At 38.0% G+C, this 15,399-nt stretch overlaps 1 protein-coding gene across 6 annotated transcripts in view; it reads right to left on the bottom strand.

The window, feature by feature from the left end:
• NAP1L4 (nucleosome assembly protein 1 like 4) overlaps positions 1 to 9,118 on the bottom strand; it is a 43,189-nt gene extending 34,071 nt beyond the window's left edge. For 2 of the 6 annotated variants that reach the window (XM_015888318.3, XM_007429579.3), the window contains exons 1-5: positions 8,984 to 9,118; positions 4,712 to 4,745; positions 2,476 to 2,537; positions 1,261 to 1,360; positions 388 to 529 (exon numbers count right to left, since the gene is read on the bottom strand). In XM_015888318.3, the coding sequence (XP_015743804.1) occupies positions 388 to 529; positions 1,261 to 1,360; positions 2,476 to 2,537; positions 4,712 to 4,725 (318 nt within the window). In that variant the 5' untranslated portion in view covers positions 4,726 to 4,745; positions 8,984 to 9,118. Of the gene's footprint in view, positions 1 to 387; positions 530 to 1,260; positions 1,361 to 2,475; positions 2,538 to 4,711; positions 4,746 to 8,510; positions 8,550 to 8,623; positions 8,695 to 8,757; positions 8,818 to 8,894; positions 8,915 to 8,983 lie in introns of those variants that run through there. The other 4 variants (XM_025167533.2, XM_025167532.2, XM_007429581.4 and 1 more) reach the window with 4 other exon arrangements.
• Positions 9,119 to 15,399: the final 6,281 nt, after the last annotated feature.

Here is a 15,399-nt window from a genome sequence, read left to right as displayed (position 1 = left end):
GGTTATCCTTTCATTTATAGTTACTTTAACATACCTAAACCTAAAAAAGTACTGCATTTTTTTCTTTAAAAAACAAATTAAAGTGAAGGAAGTGGGGATTATTGTTATGCATCAGTTGAATAATCTTGTAATTCACAAGGCCCAGAGAATTCATGAATTACCACAATATGGTAAGAGAATACTGATGCTCTAAATACATGGGAAAACAATCAGACATAGATATCTCAGAAGATATAGCCTGGAGTTATATAAAGTGACATGCTGTTGAAAACATAATTATAGTATGGAAGGACAACAATTTGTCTAGCAGTGCTTAGTTTTTTCTCTCACCAATAATAGTTTTAATTTAGATTACAAGTGAATTTAACAGATTAACCAAGCCATTACCTTATCAAAGAGAGGCTGGTAAAGAGCTGCATACTTTCTCTCTAAATCATGAACTTCTTCATAAAATTTAGCTTCTATATGTGCACATTTCACCTGAAGCTGTTTCAAGGCATCAATTCTTCTTTTCACTGCTTTTGGTAAGCTGGTTACAAAAACAGTTCATTTAACAATAGCATCAAATATTTCCATCCAATGTAAGTAACTCCCTTTATTTTATATGTTTCAAATTCAGAGCTAATTGTTGTAGAGATACCCTAACGAAAACATAAATTTTGTGCCTAAATGTGAAATGTACACTGAAACAAGTTAAAATAAAAATCTGACATTTCTCTAAACATTTATGTTGTCTTATAAACTCAAGTACCTCTTCTGGCTCTTAAAAATTCAAGACCTTGTTTAAAATTTCTCAGTTGTGCTTCTCTGGGAAGGAAACAATAGGGTCAAAAGAAAATAAAGCTGTATGACTACCAAAGCACTATACAGCAGTTTCTTGGAAGGTTAATGTAGCTGAAAGCATGCGACCCGTCTCTTCCAATGTTAAGCCATTTGAGATAGCTGATCTAGTTTATAAAAGAGTAGGAATGCATTTCAGAATTCTAACTTATTTGCACCCAAGAGTATTTCAGTATTCATGAATAGCAATGTTTAATGCAGTTAATGTCAATAAAAGGGCAAAACTGCAGCAATAAGGAAGATCAAAGTTAGAATACATGGAACTGTAACATAAAAATACATTAAGATTAGTGTGTATACATCTGATCACACTACTTAAAAACTGCTCTCCTTACTCCTTACAGTTCACCTCACTATATCAAGAGAACCACTAACCACTTGAACCTCTTTTTCAGTTTCTGAGAAGTTTTTCATACTTACGTTTCGATGTAGCTGGAAGGAGTGTGAGGTGCATTATCAAGTCGATCTTGCAAAGCTGCCAAGACTTGTGGGTTCTGCATTACTTGGTCTGCTAACTTTTCTGTAACAGGAACAGGAACAGTACATTACATAAATTATAAACCTTTAATTAATGTTTCAGGTCTAGGTCTATATAATATTGAAACCAAAGAAAACACAGTAACTGCTGCAGTATTATGCTCCCTAAAACACAAATAAATCCTGCTTTTAAGAAAACCTGGAGATCTATTTATTCTCTCCTACTTTCTCCTGAATACTATTTTTATTGCTTTGTTCTGTATTTTTTTAAACCATAGCTATGTCTTATTTTAATACAGTAACAAGTTATCTTAACTGCTGCTATTAGGGGGTTCTATTAACATATTTCTATGGCTTCTTCTATTACCATTTATTTGTGTCAATAGCCTAGAAATATTTTAGGTGAGTAGCCCAGAAATATTTTAAATGAAGAAATAAGCAATAACGTAAGGGAGATATTCAAATGATGTGTAGAAAGAAACAGGAGTATGTGAAATACAGTAGTAAAACTTCACAAATATAACGTTCAATGCCACTAAGTATCACATTATTGAAATTTCCTTGTTGTTCCTAGGCAGCATAAATGCATTTATGTGAAATTTTATCCCATTTTATAGTTAGATGAAAAAGCTAAATAATCTTATGCCTATTAATACTAATTTAATATTAGTATTAAATCATAGTTAATACTAATATAATACATTTCCTTTTTTAATATTTAATAGTCTAAGTTATCTAAACATTAGTGTTATTCATCTCTAGTCAATACTGTACAAATACCACTGTATCAGAATGTATTATGTATGTTTTATAACAATATTGAAAAAAGAAATAAAAATATCTAAAGCATAAACATTATTAAGGAATGTTTAAATTTCAATAACAGAAGTTTTTTCCTAAGAAGCAACAAAATATACACTTATTGTGTCTCTTGAGGTCTCTCCTTCCTCAAGTCTCTTCATACCACCTCTCTGCAAACAGGACATATCCCACTGCAGATGAATATGAGAATGAGCCAAACACGGAAAACTAGCATAGGCACATAGCAATTACATAATTCCTCCCTGTATCAGAACTTGGATAAATATAACCTCTGGCAACCAAATAAACAACATTTCTCTTTCTTTCTTTTGTTTGAAATAAGTCTGAACCAATTACCTTTTTTATCACCTGTACCTTTAGCAGTTTCCACAGAATCTGAGGCAGCATCTTCTGCCCTACTGTGAAAAATATTTGAGACAAATAAGAACAAATAAAATTCAGGTAAAGTTTGTTAAATTTTAAACTGTAAAAAAATCATCTATATGCTTGCTTTTCCTGAGACACTAATAAACTATACCAATAACATTTTAAAAATAATCAAAAATTTAATTTTTTATGTATCAATAATGTGCACAGAAGGAACGTTAGAACTGGGAACACAATGTAGAGACTAAACCAAAAAAACCTGTAATACATTGATTTTCAAAGTTTCTTGACAGAGGGAACTTTCAGTGGTAATACATCATTATTTCTAATTTTAAACATAGGAGAAAATGTTTAAATTGTGCAAATTAATAGTTGCCACATATCAAATGATCAGAGAGTAAACAGACCACTGCTAAAAAAGGTAAACAAGCAAATACCTTATTGCCCTGATGTGCCCTGGCAATTTCCTAGAACAACAGGATTTGCTTTCTATCAATGATTCAGAGTTTGAATGCCCAAATATATTCACTAAGCTATAAAATAAAAGCACATTTAGAAAACACTTTAGAAAAACATGTTTAAAACATGTTTTAAAATGCTATGATTTTTAAAAAATGGCTGCTAAAAAACAGTGATTGGTGCCAGACATGTTCCCCTGAAAAGGACATTCCTTGTTGAGTATTGCTACCAAAATTCCTCTCCCTTGCTGTAATAATTTTCACCTCTATTGGGCTAGAAGCTGAAGATAAACAGCAGCAGATACAGTAACGCCAAATTGGTATGATAGAAAGCATTTCTTTAAATACTTCAGTATCAAGCTATTATAATGTTAAAAGGTTAGCATTTCCTATCTGAACTGGGCTCCAAAGAAGTAGAGAACTATTAAAGTTCTTTTCAGATTAGCAAGGCAGAACCAAAACAAAGAGTATTATAAAAATAATCATTATTGTACTTTAAGCAATATCACATATAACAAAAGAAGCTGGAATGCTATTATAAACATGGCTAACTATCTTTCTCCAAGAGAAACCTGGCACACCAACGAAAGGAAGATGCTCTGTGCCATAAAACGGATGCAGTTAGAAACCTAAATTTCAAGTCTTTCCTTCACGAGATATACAGTTTAACCAGAACTTGTTGAAAAGCATTTTCCACAATGAGACTAACAGAACTCCCATCTTGCCTTGATTAAGCTTCAGTTCATTAGTTCTTCTTCAGACTATTACTGAATTTATGCCTTGGATAAGCACTTCCTTAGCCTCTAGTGACCCAAATAAGAAGCTTAGCTTCATTTCAAATTCCCAGATAATATGTTCCAACAGCTTCATATATAAGGAAACTATGAAACATTTTGGAAAGCTATAGCAAATGTTGAATTGAAATCTCCCCTGCAATCCTTGAAAGATATCTAATAATACTGTAACATACTACCCATCTCTAGAAATAACTCCAAATATGCCAGTCAGTATGACCAGGGCTATTTCAATGTCAAATTAGTCCTAAAGCAAAAATAAAAAGTTAGATAACCTATTGCTTCCAACTGATTCTGAAACTGAACAACCACAATTTATTTTGATTCTTTTATTTGCAATTAGGAAAGAGTTTCAAGTAGATAGGATGACATTTCTCTCCAATAGATCAATCTCTCTCTACTAGATATAGCCAGTCATAATGGCTAATAGTTAAGCAAACAGGGGGTTGGTTGAATTCAGGACTTTATCATATCAACTGAGAGCAGGTGGTGCTTTAGATAACCTCAGAAACTGATCTGCTACAATGGATTTTATCCTTGAAATGTTTAACAAGTGAATTATATCAAAAATCAACATTATTTGCAATTCTCCTATTAAAAGAAATTAAACACCACTCAGTGATTGAAAGATAACAAGACAGCAGTAAATGGTCTAAAAATAGTTGTGGCCCATCTTCTTGGCAAGTATAGCCGAAGTCATGTATTAAGTATGAGAATGGATACTACAATTAAACAAGTGCTTCAGCACATGTCCCTCATATAAGAGCAGAATAATCGAAGTGAAAAACTATACCACTGAAAAGATTCAGAAGCAGACAAGCTGTAAAAGCAATACTGAACTACATTAAAAACCCTTTCTGACAATCCATATTTTATATATTTTCAAACATATTTTTCCTAACAAAACAATTTCCTTAAACATCATCTTTTGGAAACAGATCTTCAAGAGCTTACCTGTTTTCTGCCATCTGTAAGATCTTTTATCCACCTGTAACACAATGCATATAGCTTAAAGATACAAATGCATAGAGTATACAATATGTAAGACTTCCATTTACAATAAAAATGATTAATGTTGTACATTATGGATGCAATCCATCATTTTCATTAGCAGAAATCTACTCACAGGATGTCAATCAGAAATGATTTTCATCAATTCTTCCAAGCTAGTAACCTAGTACAAACTTTCAGAGGACTGCTCAAACTGCTAGAGCACCATTTCAGAAAGCATATGGGGAACTGACAAAATCACCTTGACCTCCTACTTTCATGCAAAGAACTTCCATTAAATAGGAAGGGTATGCCAAAATCCAGCTATGAACTGGTATCAAAACCCAGAGGACTTGGAAAACCTAGCTCTCCCAAGCTAACATTAATTAGTATTAGGGCCCAGCTAGATGGCAGTTTGGCTAAATGTTAGATTGGCTAAATGTTTGGATAAGAGACCCCTAGGAAATACCAGGGTTGTAAACTAGATTAGGAAGCAAAATAAAATAAAATAAAATAAAATAAAATAAAATAAAATAAAATAAAATAAAATAAAATCCTGGAAAAAGACAATGCCAAATCATTTCTGTTCTGAAGTTACCAGGGAGTTGAGCTCAGGTTGAAGACTTAACTTTTTTTTAGTATTGTGAATCTATTCAAATTGATTTTAAGGAACATGCCTAAATACAAAAGGAGATATATTTCTTAATTATTATTGTACATTATTCTAAGCTGAAACAACCAACCTACATTATGGCTTAGCATAATAGTTTTTTATATTCCCTATTTTGATATACAGAGATTAGGTGTATCAAAGCAAATTACAATGCAATTCTGAGCATCTACATTCAATTAAACATATCAATATAAATGGTTTAGAACAACAGAGGAGAGAAACCAAGACTGGATGTCAGAATATGCTGCTGACCATAAACATTAAAAAGCAAGTCCATGTCTGAACAATGTAATTAGAATTGAATTATAAAATGTAGCTCAAAATTACATTTTAAGTAAATTAAAAGCAACTAAAAAACTAAAAAAGAAACTAAAACCTTACTCCAAATAGCACTTTACTGAAAGAATGCTACTGAAATGCAATATTAACATTTAAAAAGTTTAAATTAATATAAAATATGAATATTTATAGTAGTCACTAATCTTTTAATACTTCAGAAATCTTTCTAACAACATTGTATTAACATTTATAAGCTAGGTATCTCAAATCTTTTTTCACTATAGCCACACCATCCTTTGAAAAGAGCCAAGTTTCACTTCATGTGCATAAGTATAACTCTTTATAGTACTGAACTCCATTAGCCACCCATTACAAAATTCTTCCAGTTCACAATGGATCCTGACTCACTTCACAATTACTTTTAGGCTTCAGGACTGAGATTACATTTTTTGAAATCTTTCATTGTGGTTTTAAACCAGAGGATTACTTGAATTAAGGTTTTTATTGGTCATGTGACCAATTTTAAAGGAAAACATTGAACTATTGCTGGAGTGCTGCCCTCAAAATTAGTCATTTCATCTCAAAAAGCAGATGATAGGAAACATATCATGACATATTCTTTCAGCTTTTATCTATGAGGACTGCACTGAAAAATTACACTGACTTCCCTTTGCTCTGTCCATTTGCCATTAAAACCTCCACCAAGGACTCCTTAAGACTCCTAAGCAGCTTTAGAGGAGGAACCTACAGTATTGTACTGGCAGATACTATTCCAAAGGTGATTGGCACAACAGTACAGAGTCCAGATAAGTAACATTTCTCCCTCTCTTGTTACAAAGCACAATACTCTTCATGCTTACTCTGAAGAAAGTCCCATTAAGTTTCAAAATAATTTTAGATTCCAGAATCACAAATAAATCTAGAAAACAAATATAAAAACAAACAAGACCCTTGTGGCATCCTAAAAACTAATTTTATTATTGTATATGCTTTCATTAGTACTAGCCATTTGAGCTGGTACTTGGTATTTTAGCTGGCAAGTGTCTATACTTTGGAAGTGTGGCAGTACAACAAACTATTTGTTATGGCTGGTATGGGTCTTCCGGGCTGTGTGGCCGTGTTCTGGAAGTTTTATTTCCTAACGTTTCGCCAGCATCTGTGACCGGCATCTTCAGAGCGCAGGAGCACAGACAGGAGCAGTTCTCTCTGTGCCCAGGATGATGTGACCCTGTTATGGGTATTTTATCATCCTGGGCACAGAGAGAACTGCTCCTGTCTGTGTTCCTGCCCTCTGAAGATGCCGGTCACAGATGCTGGCGAAACGTTAGGAAACAAAACTTCCAGAACATGGCCACACAGCCTGGAAGACCCACACCAGCCATCGTATTCCGGCCATGAAAGCCTTCGACAACTATTTGTTATAATTACAATAACAACCCCTTAGGCCTTGCATACTGCCGAGTCTATTTTATGCCATTATTTTGGATTACTGCTCACAGTGTTCAACTAGAAGCTTCTGGGGTTCCAGAAGGGTTCTGGCTTCTGCAGGAGGGTAAGATGTACCCTTCTCTCACCACTGGTTTCCTGAAATTAGTATTGGAAGCACATTACCCCCCAACTGGAAGGTAATATTACATTTTCAAGACAAATGGCCCTTGGTAGTCCTATTCGCCATATATTTTTCTAAGATTCTTTTAAAGTTGTCACATCTCCTGGCACTGAATTCCATGGTTCAATTATGTATTATGCATATATTTCCTTAGAATTCAGTGGGGCTTTTATTTAAATAAAAATAGACATGATCAGGCGCACATTAAATTTACATTGCTCCTCTTCCAAAAATAAGGCAGAGAAAAGTCATACAGGTAGTTCTTGTTTAGTGCTGTTTGCAGTTACAATGGTGATGAAAAAGTAACTTTATGACCAGTTCTCCCATTTATGACCTTCACAGGTCTAAAGCAAAAGAAAACTGAAGTAATATCACAAGTACAGTCACAATTTCACTTAGCGACCGCTTCATTTAACAACTAAGTTGCTGGTCTCAATTGTGATTGCTAAATATGGGCCACCTGTACAGCACTACAACCATATCACAAAATGGGCACAGGCACAATAAGTATTTACAGGAAGTTAGTACTTCTAGGAATGTAACTCAGCATTTCTAGGAAAATAAAGTAGTATCAATGCTACAATAATTTCCAGAAAGCCGCATTTTGAAAAAAGTTATCATTAGCTATTCCTGCACTAGAGAGTTTCAGTTTGTATAATGACATTCAATGAACTGAAATTATTTTTACATTAGATATTCAATTTTAAGCAAGATTTTACCCCACAGGAGACCAAATTAATTCTAATTAAAATGGCATAACTAATTGTATACCAATCCACTATCTTGAGTCACAACGTGAAATTCTTACATTTTTCATCCGTTCCTTTCAAACTTGAGGCAAGTAGGAGCAAATTAGTTTCTGAGCTGACAAAATGTGCAGCTTTTACCGGAGTCTCACATCGCGATGCTAAACTACTGTAGAAAAGTATGGCTTCCGTTAAAGATCTCAGAGCCATAAATCCTCAGGAAACAACGCGAGTGTATGTTTTCAAGAGCGAGGAAGGAAAAGGAAAAAGATGGGAGGCAAAACTTCTCGGATTAAATATTAAAGGACCTACGTCTCGGAAAAAAACCTGACGTACATTTTTATAAAAAAAAATTCATAGCACAGAGAGGGCATCATTAATTCACAGGCACTTCCCTGAAATTCCCGCTCTTACATTTCTCAGCATAAATCTTCGACCCCAATACCAGCTACCTACCCAGCTAAGCAAGAAAGCACCAAACACATGGCCGAGAAACGGCAGAGCAGGAAGCGGAGACCAAAGGAAAGGGACCGCCCCAAGAAGTGGAAACCAAACGTCTCTCCTCCTACCCGCATGTGGCAACCTGGGCGAGAGTCAGACTTCCCGTCATCTCCGCTTCCACGGTCCGGAATGGACCCCGCGGCCGCTCCTTAAAATGGTGCCCAGGCTAGGACCGGACTGCCCCACCCGCTCCACCACTTACTTCTCCCGCTAGCCGGGCCTGGCATACGCACGGGAGGGGGGGTGTGAGCGGCCGGCCTCCCTCCCTCCCGCTGGTCGTTGTCGTTATCGTCTTCCCCTCCTCCTCCTCCTCCTCCTCCAGCCGGGCAGCTTGACTACCTGCCGCGAAAGCAAAAAGGGCCCGCCGCGAGCAGGGCCCTGCCCCAGCTCTGCCTCCTGCGGTCTCGCTCTCCCTCTCTCTCTCTCACCTGGTCCGGCCTCCTCGTCTCCTCACGCCCGCAACAGCAGCAGCCAGGCGGATCCTCTCACAGACTCTCTCAGGGCTGCGCCGCCCCGAACAAGGCCGCCTCCCATTGGCTGACGACGACGCACCCCTCCCCCCGCAGTAAAAGCCACCTCGATTGGTGCAAGGTTAGCTGCGGTCGCTGCTCTACACGCGGGACATGTTGACTTTCCGGCAGACAGCGGATTAGCCAATTGCCGCGTCGGGAAAGAGGGAGGGAGGCAGGGAGGAAGAACGGAGGAGGTAATGGTGGCTGGGCTCGCGCCAAGCGCAAGAGAGCGGTCGAGCAAACGGGAGACGGAAACGCGCGCAGCCTGCGCGGTGTTTGGTTAAAGGTACAGCGGCTTTAAAAGCATCAGCTGTGGGCCAGTCCTTGGGAAAACGAGGTCTGGTCGCTCTGAAGCTCAGCCGGCGGTTTCGCTTTGTGGCGTTATTTGTGATGAGCATCTGGCATCTGAAACCTAGCCAGAAACATCCGAACGGCATCCTACCACTACACGAGTGTTAAGTAGAAGGAAGGGCGCCAAACGTCGTATCTGCGGGAGGGACAGCTCCCTCTCTTGCAAAGGACGCAGTGGGGACGCGTACTGGAAAGAACAAATCTGCTTACATGCTAGGAGTTAGCTGTTGTAGCAGCTGCCCCGCCTTTCCCTTCAGAATGATATCAAACAAAATGATAGCAAAATCACCAGTCTGGCGCTCTCCAGATCTGGACGGGTTGGCTGAAGATGGTGGTGGTTATAACCCAACAGGTTAGGAAGATACCAAGCTGGGAAAGGCTATTTTGTAGAAGCATCACAGATGATGAAATGTAATGTGTAAATTCCAGCACGGAAAAGGATTTCTGCAAAAGGTTTGAGTGTGTCAGCGTTTGCATAAATAGATGCAAAAAGGGGATTACTGTACTCTTTTTCTGGATGATGGGAAATGTGCAGTAATTCTTGTGACCGACTTTACCATAAATGAAGTTGAAGCTATCACCTTAGGCAGTAGATTCCTGACACGATATTGTTGTCTTGGGTCTATATTTCTGTTTAGAAATATAAAGAAAGAATGAAGAGAATAGAAAGAAAGAAAAGAAAGAATAGAATTATATTTATATTCTTCCCATGTAATGATGTCTAAGGCACAGTCCTGTATGCATTAACTCTGAGGTAAGCATTCTTAAAATCAGATAGGATTGGGTGGTGACTCTGCCAGCTACATAGGACAACATTTTACAGCAATATGTTTTTTTTGTTGTTGTTGAGATATCTGAGTTCCTCAGTTTGGGAAAGGAACTGGTCATAAACATCTAAAACAGAAGTTAATAGAAACAGTCCCACTGGGTTCCCAGGCCATCAGGAGTGGATTTCTTCCACCCAGAGGAAATCCATTGACTCTTTATTGCACAGAAGGCATGAAAACATGTGTAGTAGAGCGAGCCCTAACATTAGGCAGAGTAAGGTGGCTACGTGTGTGACTTGGCCTGCCTTAGTTCTCTCCTAAGTTAGCATGAAGCTCTATGGAATGGTGAATGTTGCCCATTAAGTTTATTTTTGTATATAGACTGGAGAAGGAGATATCATATTTTTTCCTCAGAAAGAAAAATGTCTTGCCCCACTCTGCTATAGAACAAAAAGTTAGACAAAGGATGGTAGACATGATGGCTAGTACTCCCAGTCTGCACAGCAGTCTAGTGCAGCATTTTTTGTGTGTGCTGTAGAAGAGGAGAAAACCAGTCTCCATTATGCCTCTAAGGGTTCCTCTGTAGAAACATGTAATTTGCCTAAATCAAAAACAAAAAAAACCCTCAACAATGGAAAAGTACCCCCAGCATTTAATTTGTTCAGTCCCTGTTTTACCAACCTACAGACCAGAGCTTAGGAAGTACACATGTATATATTTAAAAGTAAAATATCCACCAAATTGTTGTTCACCTGTCTGGTCCACATGCATTCTTGTTTGTATTCATGAAACATGGCAATCATTTATCCTTTTTCAGCTGCTTGAGATGTGTTGGCTTACTTCTTCATAATGCAAGCAGTTCTGTGACATAGTTAGAAATGAACAATATTATGGCTGCTGATGTCACAAAGCAGGTGTTGACTGGAGAATATAATAGTTATAATCCTGTGCATCTATCTGGAGAGCACAAGGTTGGGGAAGGCTATCCTAAAGAGTCACAAGAAAGACACAGGAGGGAGATCCAATTCTGCATTAAAAACTAAATTCCAGAATGATCCCCAATGTGTATAGAAAAAACACACTTCATCAGTGTTATTGAATAGTGGATAAATTCAGTTCACTAATCAAGGCTCTTTCCCTTTCATTTTAACAATCTATTCCTCTCTTTCTTCACATGCTAGTTCTCAACTAGCTCCATTCTCTATAAACGATCCCCCTCTGTTCCTCCATCGCTTGTAGGGCTGCTGCATAGAGAAGGATTTAGATTCCTCAAACAGTTTCAGTATTAATGGCAGACCACTTGCCTGTGCTATCAAAACAAGGGCAACTGGATAAATTTGCTGGTATAGGGAAGTTGTTATACCTTTAGAAAGATTAATGCATTTATTGAACAGTGGTCCCCTTTCCCTCTAAAAGGAGGTCCCAAATGACTCATATAAATTTCACAAAAAAATGTTTTAAAATATTGAAAAAAATTGAAAAAAATTAATACAATCCCAAAAACAATCTATTTTGAATTGGACGAATACAGATAAGTAAAAAAATAACTGCTTGCCTAAGATGTGGCATCTAACTGCATTTCACAAGTAGATGGTACACCCAGAAGATCTTCCAACTTTAATAGATACAAGCTGTTTCATCTATGAAAACACTTTTTATAACAAAGATACTTTTGACCTTTGTAAGGGAAGACCAATATCAGTGAGTAAGTTGTAAAAACATCAGTGATTTGAACCATAGACTTATTTATCCAAGAATGGAATTTATTTATTTATTTATTTATGACAAGGATTTATATGCTACCCTATCGCAAGGCTCTCTCTGGTTTATAGCAAAAATATTGACAATTCTGAGTTGTCAGAATGCTTCCACTGCCTCCCCCCCCACAAAAAGGGGCGGCAGTTTTCTTTAACTCTCCCTTCTCTGTTGGATGCCACTTCCTGTACTGTTCTAGTATATCCCTTAATCTTCCAGAGTAGATATTCAGATCTAGGGGACAGGGACCTCAGCAAAGATTACTGCATCCAGTTTCAGCCAGTGGACAAATCAAATACTGAATCAAATGGAGAACTTTTTTTTGGCTCCAGCCTTTCCGTTAAGGAGTTCCTTAAATTCTACTGTTCCAATTTTTTTTCACAACAGCAACATGGTTCAGGCAATTTATCTCTCAAAATATTGACAGCAGCACTTTACATTGCTTGACACTAAAGGCATGCTCGTGAACATGGCACTCTGATGCACAATTTATGATGAAGTTTATGTAAACACATATAAGCTATCAACATATAGCTTTATGTTGATAAATTATGTTGTCTTATTTTTAAAATACAGTTGAGCTTGAGCCCATTGGTGCAGTAAGTTTAAAAAAGGCCACCAGCTAGAGTGTACCAAGCCATTGTCATTCCGTACCATGATCAGATCTATCTTGGAATGACAATATCTTGGCTCTGCAGTGAGCCAAGATTTAACCCTTTAACCCAGATTGGACAAAATAAGCAATACTATTTTAATTGAACTGAAAGTGGTTGATGCACTAATGCAGTCTACAATGTTGCTTGGCCAGATTAATTCATACAGCAAGCAGAATTAGTACTAGGGAGACAGCACGGGGAGAATTCAACTAGGCAATCTCCTACAGGCATCTTGACATTAAAAAGTCCAACTAGGGTTCTGCCATTAGATTTTATGAGCTGCCTAAACCAGTATTTAATTTGCAACTCCATTTGAAATAGCCAAGTAGCCCAGAAATCTATCCAGTATTAATTCAGGTTCAAAATGTTGTGTAAGCCCAGCCACGAAAGGTAGGCACATCTCAAAAATGGTCCACTTGAATGTAGTGTGTGTCAGAAAATTACCACTGCAGCGCCAAGATATTGTCATTCCAAGATAGATCTGATCATGGTACGGAATGACAATGGCTTGGTACACTCTAGCTGGTGGCCTTTTTTAAACTTACTGCACCAATGGGCTCAAGCTCAACTGTATTTTAAAAATAAGACAACATATTAAGCTTTAAATCTCAACTAATGTCTGAATCAGTATAGGCATTTCCCCTCCAAAGACAAGCATTTCAGAATTGTATACTGTATCCTTGTCCATTCCTGCCAACACCAACTTTACTGCAACACAAAAAATTATTGAGTACTGTAGGTTTTTTTGCTGATGAGAATGTTAATGCATTTGCATTTATATTTAGGGTATTTTCTCTCTAGTATGTTTTGAAGGGCAAAGGCTAAATTGCTGCCAAAAATAATTTGATACTTCATTCACATTGCATTATATTGGAAGCTGCCAAGAGGCTCAGGCTTGTGGAATATCTGTGTTAAGGAAAATAAATTAAAATATCTTCATTGGTTTTAAAAACACCAATACTCACCAACGTACACATTGTTTTTACTGATCATCTCTGAAGAAGAAAATGTAGGTTTTCATAACCTCTCAAAAAACAAACACACACACACCACCCCCTTAAGTAAAGAAAGGAGATGGTATTTATGGAGTCCTTAGAGAGGAAAGGTGAACTGAGGTTGATGTGTTCATAGGCTTGCAGTTCAGAACATAAATGTCAGCAGAAGCACTAGGTTGTTATTTAGGAACAAGCAGTAGGGCTGATCCTACTGAGCAAAGCTGAACACATGTACCTACTGAACTACTGTCGTTTAATACATGGGATTATTTTTGTAGGTATGGAAATTGTAGGTTATTGTAAGCTTGGTTTGGATGACTTCTCACATTATATTCAAATCAAAAGTTTAGCCATTTTACATTTCACAACTGGGTTCTGTATTAAAATTTTGCAACATAAAGTGAAACAGAATCCAATGATCTATTTCCACTGATGCAGCTTCATCTATCAGCTGAACCAGAAGCAGAAAATTTCTCAAAATCTGTTCTGGAAGTTTATAGGGTGATTAAAGATTGCTGAAGGAGGAGAGATGTCTAAAATAATCTTCTGCAGCACATGATTCTATGCAATATGTTCCATTTCCATGTCTTTGATTAGAGATGGTTTATGCATTTGGACGTATCTAGTTCTTTTTGGTTTGTTGTTCTTTAGCACTTTTTTATATTTTGGTTTTCCTCAGAAAGAGCATTTCCTCCTCCGAAGAAATATCAGGGTATTTTATAGCATACCACAAAGACTGAGTTCATAGTTTTGCTTTAGTATGTTAACTCAGCTATCATTTTATTTTTATTTAAAATATTTGTATGGCTGGCCATCTTAAAACACAACTCTGGGCAACTCACAACAATAAAACCCAGAACTATAAAATAATAAAACATAAAACCAAAACAAAACCCGGCACCTCAATCATCCCCTTGGGATGCTTCACAACTAACTCCAGATATCCTCATTCTAACCCAGTGCTGGGGTAAAAAGCCAGTTCTTAATGGCCTTCTAAAAGGTTTAAAAGGGTGGGGGCCTGCTGAATCACCAGGGGGAGGGTATTCCATGAGGTAGGGGTAGCCATGGAAAAGGCACGCTTCTGAGTTCCCATTAGGTGGCAAGATTTCAGGGATGGGACCTGGAGCGTGCCTACCCTGTCTGATCTGGCTGTGTTCTGGACCAGTTGTAGCTTCTGAGTGGTCTTCATGCACAGCCCCATGTAAAGCACATTGCAGTAATCCAAATGGGAAGTGACTAAGGTGTGAGTGACTGAGCAGGGCCTCCGGGTCCAGGAAAGGGTGTAATTGGTGCACAGGACGAATCTGTGCAAAGGCCTCCCTAGCCACAGCTGCCACCTGCTCATCGAGCAGGAGCTGTGAGTCCAGGACCACCTCCAAATTGTGCACCAGCTCAATCTAGAGTCATAGATAACAAATCACCAGGCCCTGAGGGCCCAAGAACCCAAAGCCACTCCATTTTGCTAGGGTTGAATCAAAGTCAGTTCCTCCCCATTCATACCCTCACAGCCTCCAGGCACTTGGTCAGCACAGCAGCATCACCTGCCTGGCCATGGGTGGAGATGTATATGGGCATCATAAATGTACTGATATTACACCCCGTGCCATCAAATGACCTCACCCAGTGGTTTCATGTAAATGTTAAAGAGGAGAGGGGAAAGACCCGAGCCCTGAGGCACCCCACACTGCAGGGGGCTAGAATTTGACCTCCCCCCAACACCGACTGAAACCAGCCATGGAGAAAGGAGGAGAACCACCACAAAACAGTGCTTCCCACTCCCAGCCCCTGAAGCTGGTCCAGAAGTATAC

The sequence above is a fragment of the Python bivittatus genome, unplaced genomic scaffold (assembly GCF_059951505.1).
Source record: "Python bivittatus isolate LINGU-HERP-01145 unplaced genomic scaffold, Pbiv_v1 ctg000480_np1212, whole genome shotgun sequence".
Classification (NCBI taxonomy): Eukaryota; Metazoa; Chordata; class Lepidosauria; order Squamata; family Pythonidae; genus Python; species Python bivittatus.
This window is presented reverse-complemented; position numbering and strand designations above follow the sequence as displayed.